This window comes from Danio rerio, chromosome 14 (assembly GCF_049306965.1).
Source record: "Danio rerio strain Tuebingen ecotype United States chromosome 14, GRCz12tu, whole genome shotgun sequence".
Taxonomy (NCBI): Eukaryota; Metazoa; Chordata; class Actinopteri; order Cypriniformes; family Danionidae; genus Danio; species Danio rerio.
Genome location: NC_133189.1, coordinates 41,434,097 through 41,456,310, shown reverse-complemented (window position 1 = coordinate 41,456,310; position 22,214 = coordinate 41,434,097). Strand labels below are relative to the sequence as shown.

The following is a 22,214-nucleotide window of genomic DNA, read 5'->3' as shown; positions in this document are numbered from 1 at the left end:
TCTGGGTGCTGAAACAAGCAAAAGCCTTCGTATTACCTTTTAAAGACAATCAATTACCATGACCTGTTCTGCCTCCCTGTGGGAGTTCCAGCTCTCCTCGAGAGCAAGCCGCACTGCTTCGACATATGAGTCAGTGTTTGGAAGTGACAGAGCATTAGTTTGCATAGCCCAACTCATCAGAGCTTGGTGGTATGCGTTCTGTCCACAAATGCCATGGAGATGAGTGTGAGTTTCATTAGGAATGCAAGTCAGCAGCACAGAGTAATGACAATTCAGGTCGTTCAGTTGAATGGGATCTTTATTTGATCTCTTCAGAATTGTTTTGTGCATTTTACATTCATTCAATCTTATTCAGGACAAAAAAAAATACTGCGAGTGTTATGCAGTGCTGTGTTTTCATTCAAAGGTTTAATGTTTAAACCTCCTATGCAATACTGCATTTTTAATGTAAATATAGTAATGCATGAATCAATATTCTGAAGTACTATTAAGATATTAAATAACGTTTTTTTCTGTTTTAATATATTTGAAAACATATTGATTTATTATTTTGTTTCACAGTGCTGAACATTCAGAAACCATTCTGATATGCTTATTTGATGGCCAAGAACATTACATCTTATTGTTATGTAATAACAATTTTGAATCATCCTAAAGTGGTTTATTATGCTTTAATTCCTGGCTGGATGGAAATTGTCATATGTATTAAAATGCTTATATTGTCATGGGCCTGTGTAAGATTCTGATGGTATGATAACCTTGGATAAAAATATCACTGTTTCACGGTATGACTGTATTATGATTACTGCTTTAAAATATGTTCTATTTTTAAATGTCAGTGTAAAAGACAACATTTTTTTTTTTCCACTGGAAGCAATACATTTTATTTTAATAAACATTTCAAATATTTTAAAACAGTAAACATGTCAGATTAAACAATTAAAATAAATCATTGATCTCTGCTGAATTCAGTAGTATCAAAAATAAATTTCTGATTTTCTTTTCTTTGGATATAAGTCAGAGTCAAGTCAAAAGTTAAAGTCAGCTTCTTTGTCAATTCAACCTACAGGACATACAGAGAATCGAAACTGCGTTACTCTCTGACCGTAGGTGCCTAATATATAATATTAATACAAAAAGTAGAATTTTAGGAATTACAATAAATACAATTATACATAAAATGTATTCTAAGAATATAAGTAAAAAAAAATATATACAATGTAAATGTAAACAATTCTATAACACTTCAGGGCATATGGCACAAAGTGCAAACCAGTAAAGTCACTGCATTGCTCAGCTCAATAAAATGCTTGAAAGTAGATTTATAAGCAATTTGTTTTACAGATTTGTTTGCTGAATCGTGGCCTGACCAATAGCTTTTGATGTGTAGATACTGTTGACCTAAAAAACTAAATAAAATAGTAGTAAAAAGACATAAAACTTAAATAATACCGTAGGATCGAAAACAGAAAATGTTGGCAGCTTTAAAACCTTGTCTTTCGTTAACTGCAGTTAACCTTGAAACCAGTTATTAAAGCTGGGCGATTTGACCTAAAATTAAAATCTCAATTAATTGACCTTTGTGACTCAATTACAATTAATGAACAATAATTTTATTTATTTATTTTTAATGTTTTTGCCCTCATAGTTTACTGATAAGTTTTGTACATTAGATATGCTCACATATTACAAGAGGTTTATAATTGTAGGGTGCATTACTTGATTTATAAAAAATGAAGAAAACACACACTATCAACTGTCCTGTCAGGGTTCTGCCACTCTGGTCATGTAAATTCTTGTTTTGGTGGCAGAATCCAGACACTAGTCATGTCTAATCCTGTCCTGTTGTGCCCGGCTCAAGTTTTCTTGGGTCGAGCACTTGTTTCTGTCATTTTGTGTGTCTCCGTGTGTGCGCGCGCCTTCGTGGGTGTGCGCAGAGCGTGCGCGCTCCCGCTTGATGCGGCCGCGCAGGCTCTGCGTCCCTCCGACGCGCACACTCTTGTACTCGTGTTTGTGTTTTCGTCTGTCTGCAGCATTGTGTTTCATTCCCAGCGTCTCAGTCTTGTTGGTTTCGGTTTTGGTCGGCGCTGGGATGAAGCATGCACGCTGCGTGTGTGAGCGCTTCAGTGTTGTGCTTGTCTTGTCATGAACATGCAAATAATGAGTTTTCTCATTGGCTACATGTTCTTGTCCTGTTTTATGTGAGCGCATGGCTTGTGTTGTCTCTCTGTGTCATGCGCTCTCCCGTTTATTGTCTAGTCCCACCCTCCTTGTTAACTCATTATTAGTTTGTCATGTTCACCTGTGGGTCAATTTACTTTTGCTTTATAATCCTGTGCCAGTTTGTCGTCGATACTCCCTCTGTGTTCCTGTTCCAGTTGTGTCTTGCCAGCCCAGCCAAGTTTGTCTCTTTGATTTTGATTCATGTTTTCCCCCTCAGGGTAGTTTGTTTTGCCTTTTTTGTTTTATTTGTACTTTGTTATTAATAAAACCCAATTATTAGTTGCAATTGAGTCCTCGCTCCTTTTCCCCTCACCCGACCGTGACACTGTCCATGATTATTTATTTAACATAAATACTGAACAACTGAAATTAAAACACACATTGCCTTAAACGTGGCTCTCCGCACTTTCCACCCTCATGGTGACTCCACACACGGTAAGGAAAGTAATTGAAAAAATTGCGCTGGAAAAATTTGATCATTTATAGGTTCTGAATTTTGATTACCTTTCGATTAATCACCCAACCCCACCGGTTATCATGCCATGCCTACAAGTAAATAACTGGAGTTTAAATATATAGTATTGCAGAATGAGGTCACTGTGTTAAATAAAAGAACTATTGAATTGTGCATATTTTATATTATTGCAAATATGTCTCTGAAACAGTTTGCGAGCTTCATTCATGTTGGAACTTTACATGGTTACGATACAAAAAATATTAAAGAGAACAAGAATCAAGGTCATCTTACATTTTTTTTCTCTTTCTGTAGCAGTGGATTTGCAAGGCTGCTGTCCACACACCCGGTTTATAGTGCCACCGAAGACCACACACTGGGTGGCCATTATGCAGAGAGGAAAGTGCACCTTCAAGGAGAAGATCCTTAAGGCAGCTGCTTTCAATGCCTCAGCCGTCATTATCTACAATAACAACACCAAAGAGGACACAGTCACGATGGCTCATGAAGGTGAGCTCCATAATCATTGCATTCTCATTACAGTTAATTCAGCTGTCTCTCTCCAGTATGTGTCATGTACCGTACTTCGGTATCTTGCAGACATTTCTATCACAGCTTGACTCAGTTCAGTCAGTAGACTAAAAGCTTCTTTCTTTTATAGTACTTTTGAAACTGCTTGCTGATTGAAATGCAGGAAATTGTTCTGAATTCATGTGATGTTTACTGGACTGTAAGTCTTTTGTCTGGGTTGGAAATACAGCAAGGGGTAATTGTTATGTCTTGACTAGACATGCTGGTTTAAAGGTCTACAATTACAATACAATAAATAAAAAACATTGTTCAAGGATTAAATGGAAGGGAGAAAGTGAGGCCAATTGTCCTCTGTGTGTGTGTGTGTGTGTGTGTGTGTGTGTGTGTGTCAGTACAGTAAAAAATATATAAAAAATTTTATGTATATATATATATATATATATATATATATATATAAATAAATAAATTAATTAATTTATTTATTTATTTATTTCACAGCTCCAAAATTTGCACTGTAATGTTAACTGTAAAATGAAACAAGTGAATGTGAATAAACTAGATACAATGTGTTTTGTTTAGGTGTGAATGTGAAACTGTCACTCAGACTTGGGAAGTTTTGTGCAGCATACAGCAGACAGTCTGGGGGAAAGCGTTGCTGTGCTCAGCAAAATAAAGTATTTTTATTATTTATTTATTTTTTAAACAAGGCATTTTGGTAAAAGCAATAGCTGACACAGTAATTCCAATGCCCATTACAAGCCATTAAATGTTTAAAGAACAGACCACATAGGAGCTAACCGGACATTATAAAACCTCTCCACAAGATATCAGCTACACATACTGTACACATCATAGAGTATATGCAAGTGTTTTAATACTTGTGTGCAGAAATGCATATGCAGTTTATTTTAGTGTGTAATTATATGTTTAATAGTTTTCTGATATCTACAGTACATAGTAGGTTAATGGCCTGGGTAAATTCAAAGAATTTGTTTTAGAATGGTTTTGCACCGAGAATCAAAAGCTCAGTTTTAAGCTCATTTGTAACGTTGTAAACGATCAAAGACGATCCTATGTTGATCATCAAAGTTTGTTTTGTTCTGATTGGCCTGTTTTTTTAAGGAATTGCACACTCTTGTGATTTATATAGGAATGAGGAAACAAATGTGTTTCATGGTATTTCATTTCAATGTATTGAACATGTATTATTCAGCTATGACTTGAAATATCTAGATTTTCATTATATGCAAAGTCCCTTTAAGGCAAGTCATTTCACTCAGTGGCCATCTCTGAAACGCCTCTCGGGCTGTATGCTCATGCATTCTTTCTGAATGGGAAAGCATCTAATCTTCCAATACTGTTCGCCAAGCTTATGATTGCATTACATATTTGAAATCACCGATAAAATTAAACAACAGTCGTCTCATTAGTTTTGTTTCTAATTGTTCGAATCAAACAAAATCAGCATTTGCTTGGGTTGCCCAAGCTAATGTCCATGCACACTCAAAAGGAACAAGATCACGAGACATGCCTCATTTATGGCTGTTCTACATATTATCATCCTCTGAATAATGATCACTGATCGCGCTGCTTTTCAGAAGTAATTTACAACTTGACCTTGATGGCAAATCTCCTCCAGAAATGGCAGTGACTCTTTGTTTACAAGTTTGTGGGCTTTGAGTAGTTGCTGTCATGTGATGTGCGTTTGACAGGACGGACTGTACCTCACATTCGTTTTATAAAGATTACAAAACTAATAAAAGTTATGTTTTTAAGAGTAGTTGGTTACTTTAAAAGTACAGATTTCAAGCTTTATGTGGATAAATTTTTTATGTCTGTGAAGAATGCATTCACTAAGATTTCAGTGCGTTTGTCGACCACAAAAACTGACAGAAAACCAAAAAAAAAAAACAAATCTGAGCTTCTCCTCCGGAGAAATGTTCATTATAGCTATCAATGGTTGGCTTCTGTACTAGTAGGCGGGGCTTCATTCACCATATTGACTAATACACTTTTCCGCATTCAGAACTATACAAGTGACATGTCTTGTGTATTCTATAGTCTATAAGTATATAAGTATATACGTTCTATAAGTTAGTTATATGGGACCTGTAAGTGTTGACATTTTTGATAGTGCTATTTTTAATCCTACATTCATTCAAAATGTAGACTTGTTGATTGTTCGAGTTGGTTGATTTTCTGTACATGACTGGCATTTTTGATGGATGCATTGTGACAATTTTTAAAATGTCTCCTAAGGTGGGTGCATTGTAAAAGGTCTTAGAGAAGTCATCTTGAAACTCCTGTGTTCTGCTCCATTTACAGTATGTGGTGCTTTTTTGCTATAGCTGTGTTTGAATGTAGAAACACATCCTGTGTGAATGTTGCCTCACACATTCTGTGCTGCCTGTGGTTCGTCAATGTGATATATACAGTACATACATTTATAACAACCTCCTTAAATACATAAGTTGTTTTTAGGTGAATTTTTGGATTTATGTTATATTATGCCACAAATAAATATGTGTATGATTCTGAGGCAAAGTCTACATTATTCCAGATATATTTAAAAATGATTTGTTCACAATGCAATCTCTTTACATGAGTGGCTTCCACAAAGTTTATCATTTACAACGAAATGATAAAAATGCTAAAATTAGGGCTGCGCGATATTAGAAAAACAAAACTTATATAATATTTTGTTTTGCAATATACAATAAATTGCAATTATGAAATCAATTTGACCAAATGGCTTGAAAAGCTCTATTTGAGGGAAAATCGTTAGTTTAGATTGATTGAGGTGATTTTGTAAGGGTATGAATCGTGTATAAAAAAACATTAACAGAGTTAATTAGAGAGTCAAACAGAATGTAGAATTAAATGTCAAATAACAGCGTATAGTATCATTATATAATAATTTAGTGAAATTATTGTTCATTATTTTTCAAGTTACAAATGTTGTATTGTGTTCGAATGCATTACACTCACTTGAAATGTATTTAAAACACATGGAAATGGTCAAGTTTTACTCTGTTATGGTTATACCTAGCAATGACTTCACAGTCATGTATTCTCAATTATTGATCAACTATAATCCTCCTCAATCCCCTGTGCAGACACACACATTGTTATGTCGTTGCTGAAACGATATAATGTGCAGCCCTAGCTAAATTCATCTTATTGTTTATTCATAGGTGATTAAAGAGAATGAACCAAGATCAGATATAGTTAAGTCATTTTATGAGTAACTTCCCTAATCATCATTTCATGTTTGGTCTAAAATGCAAATTGCCCTCATGTTTTGCCACAGGACATCTAATGCTTTTAAATATTATGTCATCTTTGCAGAATCTACATTTATATAAAGTCTGAGAAAGTAAACAGCATATAGCTGGCACACACTGGTGCACGTGTCTTTTCACACTTGAAATGGTTAATCCTTGGTCATTATAAACCCCAAGCAAACAGAATCTTCTGTAATCTTGCCTCGCATTTAACACAGCTCAAAATTTGCTCAGGGATACCAATGAATCCTGGGTGCTCGCACACTGATGTTTCACACTGTACAAACATAAGCCCTGGGTTAATATTATGCATATCGCTGATTTCTTTCAAGTTTATCCAGAATGTTTTCTAGCTTTTCTTGCCAAAAAAGCTGCCAATTTACATCGCACACTGTTTTTGTGGCTGTCATAAGCATGTGAATATCATGCATGCAATTGCCTGTCAGTTTGTAAAGATCTAATCTGCCACTGGATTGTTTTATACTGCATACATTCGATACCGCAGTGTAGGCATAACTGCAGACAAAAAACAGTGCTAAGCTGTAATCTTTGTTAAAAAACAGTGCTAAACACACGCTTCTGACCAAACACACACATTCAAGTACTGCTGTTTTCACAGTCCACACTACAACACTGAAAAGCATTTTCACATTTGATGATGCTAGAGAACATCTTCAAAAACAACACAAACTTATTTCACTGTGTAGGAAAAGTAGAGGGTGATTTATTCCACTGTGGTGACCCCTGATAAAGAATTTAAAAAGTCAAAGGAAAGTGAGTGGAGTGAATGAGTGAAAAGGAGGGGTCCTCAAAAGCAGCCTTGAGGAACGCAAGCATTCAAATCTATTTCTAATTATATTTTTTAAATAGGGATGTCCAGATCCGATCACATGATTGGAAATCGGGCCCGGCAACGCTGTTTCAGACTCGGAATCGGACGTTGCTTCTCGTTCAGGACTCGAATATACATGTATACTCTCATTATTTTTGAACACATCTTTAATTATACGGTGGCACAGAGTTAGACCTCTTTCTTTACTTTACACAGAAACAGCAATGCGTGTGGCATGACATCACTTTGTTGCAGAAATGCTATTGATTAAATGCTTTCAAAGTCGAACACGGAAGCAGCTTAAAGCGGAAAGTGCGAGTATGTCTGCAGTCTGAAAGGTGTTATAAAGTTGATGACGGCAACATTGCCAAAGCAAACTGTGAGATATGTAAATTTGCAATTGCAAGAGGTTAAAAGAAACAAGGCTACATTTAACACAACAAACCTGAAAAGGCACCTCAAAAACAAACACCCGACAAAATACAGCGAGTTTACCCAGGCAACCCAACCGAAGATGAGTCAGCTCACACTGCAGGAGAGTTTGAAGAGGAGAGAAAAAATGTCCTATGACAACGCAAAGGCACAGTACATCACAGCCGAGATAGCACAAATGATCTCAATGAGTGACCTGCCATTCGCTTTTGTAGAGAACCCTTGGTTTCTTATGTTTATGGAGCAAGTAGAACCTCGATTTGAATTTTTAATGGATTATAAAAGTATCGCATCAGGTTTTGGTATCAGTAGATACTCAAAATCAAATGACTCTGATTCGGACTCAAGGGCAAAAAACAGATCAGGACATCCCTATATATAAGTGATTGAAGGCTGGACTTTCATCTTTTTGTGTGTGTGTGTGTGTGTGTGTGTGTGTGTGTGTGTTTGTTGGAATTTTGAGGACTGAAGAACTATACGTACTGGAATACAGTCATTGAAGCAGTTACTATTACTCCGCAGGTGCACTCTCTTCACACACACACACACACACACACACACACACACACACACACACACACACACACACACACACATACACACACACACACACTCAAGAGTGCTCATACACTTTCGGCTTGGCACATTACCAGCAGCTTTGGATGCACAGGCCACATAGGATTCAACCTTTAAGATCTCAGAAGCATGAAAGGGTGTATGACAGGGTTGGATGAGGGAGGGACAGAGGAAAGGTGGGAGATGGTGAGTCACGGCAGCACTATCAGAATGGGATCGATGAGATGTTTAAATATAGCAGGACTGCATGATTTATTCAGAGGGTCCTTTTCCTTTGCCACCTATGGGATTCAAACCTCTATATACCAAGTGTAAAGACAAAAATTTGGGGGTAACAGCTACTAGGTATATGGTACCAATTTTTTTGAGTAGGGATGCAAATCTGTGGCATGTTAGGTGCCAAATTCAGTGTTAAGATTTTAGACTATGTCTTTGGACATCAGAACCATTTGTATGAAGGAGTGTTGAATTATTTATTGTGTTTTAAGTGTTGTTATTGTTTAAGTAAACAAACTGTTGAAAATATTTTTTGTTTCTGGATTTAAAGCTAAAATAAACGTTGGGTAAATTGTTAGATTTTAAACGTCAGATGAAAACATCACAATCTATTACAATCACACATTTTTAAAAGCTGAAATTTATGAAACAAAAAAAAAATACTTGTGCGCGTGTATGCTGTGTGTATGCATGTGTGGGTGGAGAATAATTTTTAATATGAATGATGCAAACACATTTCAAGATTTAAGAATGTGATTATGTGTTTTTTTTTAATAAAAGAAGGGACTGCTTTGATTATACAACAGGGGACGTAATTATTGAACATGTCATGTTTTTTTTTTTTTTTTTTTCTAGGAATAATGGAATTGACCCAGATTTAGGTACAAATCCAAAGAATACAAACATAAAAATGAAACACAGAAAAATGTGTTATGTGTAATAACAATGGAATGACACAAGGAGAAAGTATACTGAAATATATTTAATGCTTTATATAAATAAGGCTTTTTTTTGGTGATGGCAGCTTAAAGACACTTCTCATATTGAGAATGAAGTTGCTCATGTGTGAGTTGTTCGCAGTCTTCAACAGAGTGTAAAAATCTTAATGTTTCTGTGGGTCTCGTCTATTAAATCTGATCTTTATTTTGTATTTTCTATTGGATTCAAGTCAGGTGATTGGCTGGGCCATTCTACAGCTTGATTTTCTTTTTCTGAAACTATTTGAGGGTTTCATAGCTGGGTTTTGGATCATTGTCTTGCCGTAATGTCCTCCCTGGTTTCATAGATGTTGGAATGAAACAGTAAATATTCATTTACAATGACAAAGAGCAGGGAGTTGCTGAAAACAAACTGAGAGATTTTAGCTGCTGTCTGGGCTTTCGCTGCCTTTCTACACCTCCCTTTCTTCATGTGTTCAATACTTTTCCTTGTGTCGTTTAATTTTATTAGACATAACTGTATTTGTAAGCTAATTAGATTAGTTCACGTTGCATATATGGATTTCTTTGGTTGCTATCAACATCTGGTGAAAATTTCAAGTCAGCAGCACCTTTAGAAATGTGCATTCTGGGAAATATGGTTATGTGTTCACTACTTTTTTCCACAATGTACAAACCACTTTATTTTGCTGATGCAGTGTTAAAATGTGAATATGCTAACTGATGTGACATACAAATCATTTTTATATGTTGCATTTTATAGAGATGTTCCATATATCAACAACATATTTAAATATCTGTTCAAACATACATTCAAAAGAGAGTAAAAAATAATTTACATCAAAACAAATGCATACTGCATGCAAAGGCATAATGACACACGCTCTCTTGAGTCTGTGTGGTTTGAACATCACTTCACCTTTACTGTTGGTGTTAGTCAGCATGTGCAGGGCTTAAGACCACCTTTGCGGGAATTTCCCCTTTAACACAGATCAATATTTGCATGCTTTAACCTTTACAGGAGGAGCAGCTGGTAATGAATAAAACACATTTCCATGGCTGTTAAAAAGTAAGGCCATTTGCACTTGACTAAAACTTCAAATGTCAGCAGTTCTGAATGCATGAAGGTCTGCTCATTAACATGTTGTTTTTTAAATTTTAATATTTTGTTATGTACAGAAATTGGATTTAATCATTTGTCTGCACCAAAAACCTAGTAGTTAGTGTGGTAACACATAGCATGGAGGTGCTCAGGGCCACCTGAGTTCGATTTCTGGCTTAAGGTCCCTTCTCCTACTGTGTGCTCCCCATACTTTCCTGTCTTTGTATCTCCACTATCCTATCTCAAATTAAAGATGCCTAAAAAATAATCATAATTTGTAATATTTAGTTGAATGATACTGTAAGTGCCATGTCTAGCATACCATGACTGTGGAGACAAGTTATGTACTGTGAGGTATTTCATGATATACATCTGTTGGTTTTCATGCTGCTTATGGAGAAAAACGGCCTTGGAGTTGGTTAGAGCCGCTCTATCAGTCACTGCTGGAGCAAATTGTCCCTGTCCCAGCCTTAGACATCATCTTTACTGCTGACAAACTGCCTTTCTGAGCCAGGTAGCATGCTAAAAAGCCATCTCTCACAGCTGCCCATGCACAGAACTGCTCACGTACACCATTGCATATAACAATAAAATACAACAATCTGAGCAGAATGCAACATGCAGACTGATTGCCTTAATTACTTGTTTATGCGTGATGAAATGCACATAATGTCAGGCACACGAGCCGCAACATTCACTGACATTCTCTGACATTCAGACTCCTTTCTAACCCCCTTGTGACATTCAGGATTTGGCTGTAGGATGCAGCAGTTTTTATACACAAGGGATTATGTACTCGTGATTACTTCCAAAACAATGGAGACCTGTTCAGCCTTTGACCTGATACTGCAGTATGTTCCAAATCCACTGGAAATCTTCATAAAGCCATGATTGAATTTAAAGTAAAAAAAACATACCAACATATTAAAAAAGTGATAGTATGTATTTAATCTAAAACTATGATATAAAGGGTGGCACAGTGGCTCAGTGGTTAGCACTGTCGCCTCACAGCAAGAAGGTTACTGACTTGAGTCCCGGCTGGGTCAGTTGGCATTTCTGTGTGGAGTATGCATGTTCTCCCTGTGTTCGCGTGGGTTTCCTTCTGGTGTTCCGGTTTCCTCCACAGTCCAAAGACATGCGGTATATTGAATTGAATTGAATAAACTAAATTGGCCATAGTGTATGTGTTTCAATGTGAGTGTGTATGGGTGTTTTCCAGTACTGGGTTCCAGCTGGAAGGGCATCTGCGGTTTAAAACATATGCTGGATACAATGGTGGTTCATTCTGCTGTGGCTACCCCTGATGAATAAAGGGACTAAGCTGAAGAAACTATTATATAATCACTATTATTTAATATATTTAAATGTCATTAGATACACTTTTTAGTTGGTTAAACCCAGGATGGCTAATATAGATTTAATTGATTTGTATTGCAATATCCAAGCTTTTGTGGGTCTTAATGCCTTTACTTACTCTTAAATTTTTAAGACAATTTAATTAGCAGCAGAAAGCTATATAATATGGCATTATTTATTCAATTACATCATCATTTGTGTTATGCACAGCAAATGAATGAACATCTAACTTAATGATAGGTTTTATTTTCTAATACAAATACCAGAACATCAATAAATCTAGATGAAATTAACTTTTAATCACAAACTTTCTTGTGTGATTGTTTGTTTATTACACAACAAATCCAACATACATAGCTATCAACTAGCTATATACAAGCCAGGGTTTGCATTCAGGGAAAATACATAAAAAATAAGAAATAAATAACAATAAACAGGAAAAGAAAAATCTCTTGGCTCAGAAGTGACCTTTATGCATCTCTAATATAATACTTTTCATTTTTCAGTACACTTTAGTTTATCTAGTTATTCTATGAGAAATTTTCTTAATAAATTCAGACTTTAAAATTGTTTTTTGTTCTATAAGCGATATTTTGTCCACTGGGAAACTAAATTTTTTATCAGTTTCTTTCTTATGTCATTTTGTTCCTCTGGTGTATCTTGATTTATGACTGTCTAGACATTATTTAATGTGTAGACGACATTATAGTGAGGAAGAATATAAGTTTTTATAAAGTTATATGCAGGGCCTGACATTAACACCCGCCAAATGCGGATAGATTTCAGCTGCTGCACTTCCACTAGCCACTTCGGCTGTTTGAAAATACTTTTTATATTGAATTTTTTTTTTTTTAATTAGAGTTCAACAATAGAGATGACCAATGTGCGTGCAAACGTGATCTTAGAATTGAGAAGCAGCACGCGTTTGCATTAGCAAAATAAAGCAGGTGAATGGTGAATAATGAGAATGAGAGGACACCCTTTTTGTATACAGCTGCAGTTGCCTCTTTCATTTTAACTATTTTTTTTTAACAGATTATGGACCTAATGTTAACCATGTGCTCGTGATCATCCTTTTGTTATTACACATTGTGGGCCCTATCATACACCTGGCGCAAGGCGCAACGCAATTGTTGTTTGCTAGTTTCAGCATGCCGCAAGAGTCGTTTTGTCGTTTTGCGCCATGCTGTTTAAATAGCAAATGCATTTGCACTCATATGTGCGTCTATAGGCATTCTGATCTAGAAAAGGAGGCATGTTGAGGTGCATTGCTGGCGCGTTGCTATTTTGAGAAACTATTACAGTCTGTTTTATAGACCAGAACAAAACCGGTCTAAAGTCCAGCACAGAGCACGTTAGTTGTGTGCCTCGCTTACACACTGCTTAATACACACAAGATGTAGAGCAATATGCAAATATCTTTACATATAAAAAAGACTTAAAATATTAAGGGTATATATAAGATATAATAAGGATATATATACAGTAGGGTATAAATATAAAGGATTAAAATATATCAAAACATATTATTTTCTAGCCTATATAAATATAAAAACCATACTTTCATGCCTTCTTCATCTCAGCGGGTTTTTCCGTTTATTTGCGACAATTTAATTTTGTATAATGTTATTATTATTAGCAGTATTATTTATTATATGCATATTTATATTTGTTTTATTAAAAACAAGTTTAGATTTGCCCACCTGCCAGCTTTTAGACCATATGGGGCATAGCATGTGTATTAGGATATAACTCAATTAATTTGAACACATTTTGTTATTATTGTTCATTTATTCGTTTGCTGGAAACTTTAACTGAATTTAGAAATAGTTTTGAAACAAATCTATGCGCTTAACAAACGAAATTAATTATTTATAGGCTAATTGATGTCGTTGCGTACAATACTTCCTTATCCACAAGAGTGAAAGTGAAAGTAAATTATGAGGAGACTGAACTCTCATTCTCACGCTGTAGATGCTCTGTTTAACTGTTTTCTTGCTAGTAAAATGCTCAGTTTTTTCACTTACAAAGTCGTCATGTAAATAGCAAATTCGCTATGGCGCGACGCAGCAAGTTCATACAAAAAGAGAAATTAATAAAGAGGCATGTGGACATAACACAAAGTCTAAATCATGTAATTTTAGCATTTCAAAGTCAAATTCATGCAAATAAAATATATTTTCCCAACAACAAAAGTGTGGCTAGTGAAAATAGCGAGTGGCTAGTAATGTTGGAAAGCTACTAAGTTAATACTAAGTTAATGTCAAGCCCATGTTATATACCCCATAATGTTATTCATATTTATTTCTCGTAGTGATATTAAAGTAGTCAGGCTGTGCCAAGCTTTTAGGATTTATCACAAGATTTGTTTCCCCTATTCTTGACTTTTTTTTTTTAACCGCAAACTCCATGTGGTGCGTTTAATGGTATAACTCGTGTCCCTTATGGTTCTTTCACATGCTGTCTACTGCTCCAAAGCTGTGAAAGTAGATATGTGCCTCGTAGACCCCAGAGGCATTGAGACTCAGCACTGGAAAAAGCCAGTTTAATATTTCTCTACAGCATCTCAGCGGTTCACCAAAGAACTTCACCTCAAAGATGTCTGTTTATCCAAAGCCGTGCAGTTTAAAATGCCATAAACCAAACACTGACTGATATATGAAAATGTCAGGAGACCGCCAGAGAGGCAGTCTGGAATGCATCTCGTACTGTATTGTGCCATTGAAGGTTAATCATATCTTTTCTATAATCTAAATATCACAGTGTTTTGAATCACGTTTTGATGCATATGATGGCATTTGTCTTTGTGTTTGTTTTTCTTTATATAGGCCAGTTCAAGTGTAGAATACGATGAGATTAGATCTCTCTCTGACCATGACGGGTCTGCAATAGGATTCCATCTGTACTGCTCTAACCTTATTATTGCAAAGCCTAAGGGTCTGTATTATATCAGTGTCTGTGGCACGGCCTAAGCTCCAGATCATTGTGATCATGTGTGTGTGTGTGTGTGTTTGTGGAGGAGGGAAGGACAGAGAGTATTGCCCTCATTTTGAGTTGGCATGATTATTGTGCCATTCGTGTGAACATTTATTAGGTCAGACCAGGAGAATTAAACTGAACTGGACAGGATCAGCTTGTTTCAATGTTGACAGATTAAAAAATAGTAGTTGACCTTAAATGGGTTTATTTTTTTGTGTGTTTCTTTTATAATGTCATGTTTTGATAGATCTCTGTTTATTTATTATTATTATTATTTTTATCCTGTAAGGTATTATGAGAGGCCTCAATGTGGATCTCAAGTGAAAAACTGATTTTCATTCATGTTCAGTTTTTTTTATTGCAAAAACAGACAGTTTTACTATACAAGTTGTTACATACCATTATTTTTGTGTTTGTTCTTTTTTACAAATCAGAAAAAAAACATTTATAAAAAAAAAAGAAAAAGGAAAAAAATAATAATACAGAAAAAAGAAAAATGGAAACAAGAGTAACAAAAGTGTACAGAAAATTACAACCAACTAAATGCAGTTATTTTACAATCCCAATCAGATATTCAGATCGGTTGTCAATATTGAAAGTAAATATTTATAATTAAACAGTATACGATAATAATATTTATAAACAAATATAAAATAAATTACTAAGAATAACCAACAGAGCTCTTATCACTCACTGACCTGGGGTCTTTGATGGAAATTAATATTAGGAAAACGGAGGAGGTCATCTTAGACCCCAGGTCAGTGAGCGATAGGAGCTCTGTTGTGGTTTATAATAAAGACATTAAGCAGGTTGCTTCATATAAATATTTAGGGATGAATAATGATTGTCCCTAGAGCCAGTTTCTGTGCCCGACAATTGGGTTGTCTTGGTCCTAACCTTCGACTGTTCCGCAATGCACCGGCCCCTAACGACTCCCCCTGTAGGTGGTGGGCCCGCAGGAAGATGTTCCCATGTTGCTTCTTTGGGCTAAGCCCGACCGGGTTTCGTGGGAAAAAACCTGGCCACCAGGCACTCGCATACAAGCCCCAACCCCAGTCCTGACTCCAGCGTAGGGCCCCGGCTGCGCCATACCGGGTGACATCACGGCCCTCGATGTAATGAAGTTCATAAGGGGTTTCATCCAGGTTGGAGGAAAGTCCTTACCCCAGGTGGAGGAGTTCAAGTGTTTTGGGTTTTGGTTCAGGAATGAGGGAAGGATGGAGCGTGAGATTGACAGGCAGATCGGTGCAGCGGCAGCAGTAATGTAATCTCTCACCCATAATCTCTCACCCGGGATGAGCTCGGAGTAGAGCCGCTGCTCCTCCACATCGAAAGTCAGCTGAGGTGGCTCGGACATCTGTTTCAGATACTTCCTGGACACCTTCCTAGGGAGGTATTCCAGGCATGTCCCACCAGGAGCACTTATGCACTATGCACTTATGTACTTACACATTCAACTGCGTATGTAGTGTCATCCCAAATGGAGCACTAATGGGTTTTTTTACTAGGCGAAAATTCAAACTGTTTCCCTGATGTAGTTTGACAGTTGCCAAATCAGTAAAATAAATGAACAAACTACCAAATAATACCTGCCTTGAGTATAACTGCATTCACCATCAGGAGGCGCTACAATTACTCTCATAGGAGAATTTTGCTTTTACCATAAAAAATAAATAAAAGTTATCCAACATGTGTGCCCGATAGCTCCGCCCTTTTACATGAGCAAACCTGCGGTTGTTACAGAGTGCGTGAAGTGTCCGTCATTACACACTTCATTTTACCGGCTGAATGAGAGCATCATCTGGGTAATTAAAGCACACTTAGTATTTTTAGAGTTTTTAGTGTGAACGCACTACTTACACTCTTTATACTACAAAATGGCCTAGAATAGGGCATGCGTATGCGATTTGGGATTCAGTTTAAGATTATTCGTAGTGAGTAGCAGCATAATGCTAACTTTTTTATAAAGCAACAATAAGAGTCTATTTTAAGGTATGGAATTATTGTTTGGTTTGTAAATCTGACAGTAAAAAAGAGAACCCAAGTAAATAACCTGATGAGTGTGGCAGGACAAATTATGGGAATGGAGACACTTGGTTCGCTAAAAGGTATCTTTGAGTTGTGCACAATTGAAGCCAACAAGATTTTATTTGATATTGTTTGATTCTTTGCATGTGCTGTCTTTAGAGTATGAGTTGATAAATTCTGGCAGAAGATACAGGATCTTGTTATGCAAGTATAGATTTAAACATTCTTTTGTTCCCTTTTCAAATAAACTGATCAATGAGCAAGTAGGATAGAGAGCAGTGGGGGCTTGTATTTTTTATTTATTTTTTAAGGATTGTTTTTATGGAACCGTATTTACATGTATATTAGGAGGTATTTTAAGATCAGATTTTTGTGTTTGTATTTTATATGTTGTCTTGTTGATGTATGTGTACAGCAGATAATCAATTTTACCTTGACCTTGAAAACATTGCCCGTTAAAAAAAAAAATATAATAATCCCAAAGCATATACCCTTTTCCAACTTTAGAAAATACATGGTATCCACAAGCCATTGGGATGTAGTTGGAGGCTTATTTGATTTCCAGTGAAGTAGAAAACAGCACCTAGCTGATAATGAAGTAAAAGCTAAAATATCATGTTCAAAATTAAACTGGGACCAAATCTTTTGAACACCAAAAATGGCTATATCAGGGGATGGGTCTATATTTATCTGAAACACCTTAGACATATTTGTAAAATAAATAATCCAGTAATCCTGTAACATAGGGCACATAAACTTCAATTCGGAAATCTGGACTTTACTACAATGTCTGTTAAGCTGCTTTGACACAATCTTGATTGTAAAAGAGCTATAGAAATAAACATGAATTTAATTGAATTGAATCAAAAACATATGACTTAAATTCTGATTTCCATTTATACCTGGTGTTGCTAGTGTTGCAATTTTGTTTAGTCTTTTTTCAATATAATACTCCAACAGATTTGTAATACTGTACACACACTAATAATAAAAAAATTAAATAATAATAATAATAATAATAATAAAATTACCAGATCGATTAAACACACTTTATGAATAGGCTACTTAATGCATTGTGCAATATAAATAAAATATATTTTTCTGTCCAGTTCCAGTTTTTTCCAGTGAGATCTCGAATTTATATTCAGAACACAGAATTTACATTGTTTTAACATGTATATTTATGGCTTTATTAAGTTAAAAGTTTAACAAACTTTTTAAAACATCAAAAATCTTTTTATAAAATAAATATGCAAAGGATAAATTTATCATATGAAAAGGCAGCTCATGCAACATCATCCAAAGCTTTAGAGGCTGAAATCTCATTTCTGTATGTTTCTTTGCATAGAATAAAATGATCAGCACATTATTAACGTTCTCCTTCAAATAAAACATTCACAATACTGAATATTTGGTTTTAAATCTGCAAAGGGTGTGGCCGAAAGTGGACAAGCTCAAAAATTTTCACACCCTGTTCACACCTGTACTTACAGAGTTGTCCACTTTAATCAGATCAGTAAAAACACGTCAAGTGTTTTATATTCACTTGCATTCAGACAAAAACAAAGAAAAGCATTAAACCAAACAAACACAAATTTTAGTGACATTTACTGTAAATACTTTTGATAAAAGTCAACTCTAAACAAATTTATTGAAACTAGCACCATGTGGAAAATGTGCTATGCAAATACTTGCGTGTCACTATCATGCAGCACACAACCAAAGTTATGTCCAATGTGTACATGTTTTCTTTGTGTAATATGAATGGCATTAAACAGTCATAAGTCGCTTTGTAAATTATCCTGTTCCAGATCATAAAAAAACTATTTGTATTCAGAAAAATATTATCTATTATTATATTATGTTATGTATAAGTTATTGAATAAGTGTTAATCTTATAATAATACAAAATTAATATATATTTATATATTATAATATAATGTAGTATAATATAATATAATGTAATATAATATAATATAATATAATATAATATAATATAATATAATATGATATAATATGAAATAATATGAAATAATATAATATAATATAATATGAAATAATATAATATAATATAATATAATATAATATACGGTAATATAATATAATATAAAATAATTTAATTTAATTTAATTTAATTTAATTTAATTTAATATAAAATAATATAATATAATATGAAATAAATAAATATAATATAATAAATATAATAGAATAGAATACAATAAATATAATATAATATAATATAATATAATATAATATAATATAATATAATATAATATAATATAATATAATAAAAATAATATAATATAATATAATATGAAATAAATATAATATAATATAATATAATATAATATAATATAATATAATAAATATAATATAATAGAATAGAATAAATATAATAAATATATATATATAATATAATATCATATAATATCATATAATATAATTTAATTTAATTTAATTTAATTTAATTTAATATAATATAAAATAATATAATATAATATGAAATTAATATAATATAATAGAATAGAATAAATATAATATAATATAATATAATATAATATAATATAATATAATATAATATAATATAATATAATATAATATAATATAATTGCTGTACTTTTTTTCCCCCCTCTACACAATTGTCTTATGTATTTTCTCTTTCCAAAAGGCACTGGAGATATAGTTGCAGTAATGATCACAGAGTCTTTCGGAAAGGAAATTCTGGGATTCCTGGAGAAAAACCAGACCGTGCTGGTGTCCGTGATCGTGGGTTCAAGAGGGATGCCCAAAAACATCAACCGCGGCTCCTTGGTGTTCGTCTCCATCTCCTTTATCGTCCTGATGATTATCTCCTCTGCTTGGCTCATTTTCTACTTTATCCAGAAGATCAGAGACACCAGCGCACGCGACCGCAGTCAGGTCTGACAACACACACACATTCCTCTGTAGTTTAAAACACACACTCACGCTTGTATCTAAAAACCTTGTCAGAATTTTTCTTTCGCAGGCCTCCCTGTTATTTCACAGGCTTATCTGACCTTCAAGAACTTCCTGTGAGCTCAAAGATAGTAGTAAATGGCCCAGCATTCCCAACTCATGAAATCTTAATGCAGAAGCGTGTGTGTGGTGACACTCTGCCGCTTCAGCGTCTGCTTCCACACAAACACACACACACACACACAGACCTCATTTCTCCACTGTAGTATTGATGTCTCTTGGCCCTTCCGCTTTTACCAGGCCTCTGAATTTACTGCAGAGATTAACAGGCTATAATCAGGCTGTATTAACAACCAACGCTATTCATTTTTTATGAAGGCGAAATGTGTAAAGTCTGAAGCACTTTTTCATTAGATAGATTGGAAATAATAAACACATTTACAATATATGCACTGAGACCTGTAAACATTGCATATTGCGATTTTAATGCGATGGAAGATTCCATTTAAAGTGTGCATTAAGAGAGTGCATTAAACTGATTATTCTTGATAACCTGACAATGAGGAAGATTACTGAAACTGCATTTTTATCGGAGAAAAGGCTATGATGCATTTTACACTCATATACTTTTGATCAACACCTAATTACTGCTTAATCAGTGTGTTCAGTGTAAATGTTATGATGTCCTAACCAGGGGTGCGTTTCCCAAAACCATCGTTCGCCAACTAAGGTCGCAAGTTACGTCATCACAAGCATAGTTTGTTGTTTTCCCCCATCCACACTGACATGGAGCAGCAGCATTTTAAAACCAAAACGGCCTCACCAGCATTTAAAAAAAAAATCTGTTTTCAAGGCTGGAAAATCGGGTAGTGTGGATGGAAGGATTAACTGTAGCAAAACGTATGCGTTTTAAAACGTAAAACGTATTAGTGTAAACGGGTCCTAAATAGTGAGAAATAGTTTCCTCTGATCTGTATCGTAAAAATATATATATATTAAAAATGAAAACAGATTTATAATATACATAAATATACAGTTGACCACCCCTATAAGGGTTCATACCATTGTGAATGCACAATCAGTTTATGTGAGAATAAATTAATTATTAATTAGATGAGAGCACTGATAGACTATGTAAGTGTGAGTGTTCACAAAACACTTTTTTGCTTAAAAAATAGCAGTTTGTTTCTACATTTTTCCAAAATGTAAAGTCAAATTAGATGCATAGTCATTTTTTTTAGTTTGAAAAAGTTGAAAAGGTGACCCCGCTGATCGTTAATGTGTAATTCGCACCCTGGGTATATATCATTACCGAAGCATGAAATATAACACTTTGCAAGACTTTACTATAAGGTTGTAGTTAATGCAGTTACTAACATAAACAAACAATGAACATACATTTGTTACAGTTATTTAATGTTAGTTAATGAAAATACGGTTGTTCATTTTTAGTTCATGTTAATTCACGGTGCATTAACAAATGTTGAAAAGTATGAATTTGACAGTTAATGATGCATTTTTGTAAGTGTTAAACTATGATTAATAAAAACTTTTGTTTATGCAAGTAAATACATTAACTAATGAAACCTTATTGTAAAGTGTGACCAAAATCTTAATTTTATTTTGTGTATACAACGTAATGTAAATAAGTGGGCGTGGCCAACTCACATACAGCATGAGTGAGGCTGAGAAAGACATTATTGAGACTATCAGCAGTTTTGCCAATTGCTATTTTTCAACAAGAAGTGGTAACTTAGTATATTTTTTATACTAGAATTGTAATTGTTCGACAAAGCAGTTTGATAGTTCTTTAAAGTGTTTGCATACTTATATTTTTATTTCAAGTTTTTTTCCAGTAACCTACTTGGCATATGTTTAATATATGTGAGAAGATTGACAAATGTTTAAAGTAATTAGGTCTGTCCACATAAAACTGTGAAGTGTGACATACAGTGTCATTTGTAATCTAAAGTCATATTTTAACTACAATGTTTATAAGGTTCAAAATAAAATATAAATCAATTAAATAAGATCTTTAAATAAAGTCATTTTCTTTTTTTAAACATTCAAGTTTATATAAAGCCCTTTTGTACAGTTTCTGGAATAACTACCTTTATTAAAATCTTTATCATGCAAGATCTTGTTACCATGAAATAAACTTCCTCATACCATGAAAAACAATTTTGGTCATACTTCCCAGCCCTACACATGACTGTCTGTGTTTCTTGTAAAACAAGTTTGCTTTAATCTTTTCGATCTTTAATCTTTTGCTTTATTTTGTTTATATTTGTTTAAAAGACTTGAATGCTTTTATTCAGTAAAAATGTAACAAATATACCAAAAGCGACATAAGTTTGTAACGTTACAGAAAATTTTATTTATTTATTTATTTATTTATTTTTGTTTATTTTTTGTTTATTTTTATTTTAAAATTTTATTTATTTATTTGTTTGTTTGTGTGCTTCATTATAATCATTTAAATCATTTTATCTTTTAATCCAAAAAATGTTTATTATTATTATTATTATTAATTTATTTATTTTAC

General features: G+C 34.2%; 1 protein-coding gene across 4 annotated transcripts in view; it reads left to right on the top strand.

The window, feature by feature from the left end:
• rnf130 (ring finger protein 130) overlaps window positions 1-22,214 on the top strand; it is a 78,102-nt gene that overhangs the window by 21,013 nt on the left and 34,875 nt on the right. For 2 of the 4 annotated variants that reach the window (XM_073921431.1, XM_073921432.1), the window contains exons 3-4: window positions 2,996-3,187; window positions 19,401-19,651. In XM_073921431.1, the coding sequence (XP_073777532.1) occupies window positions 2,996-3,187; window positions 19,401-19,651 (443 nt within the window). 4 annotated transcript variants of the gene reach the window in all.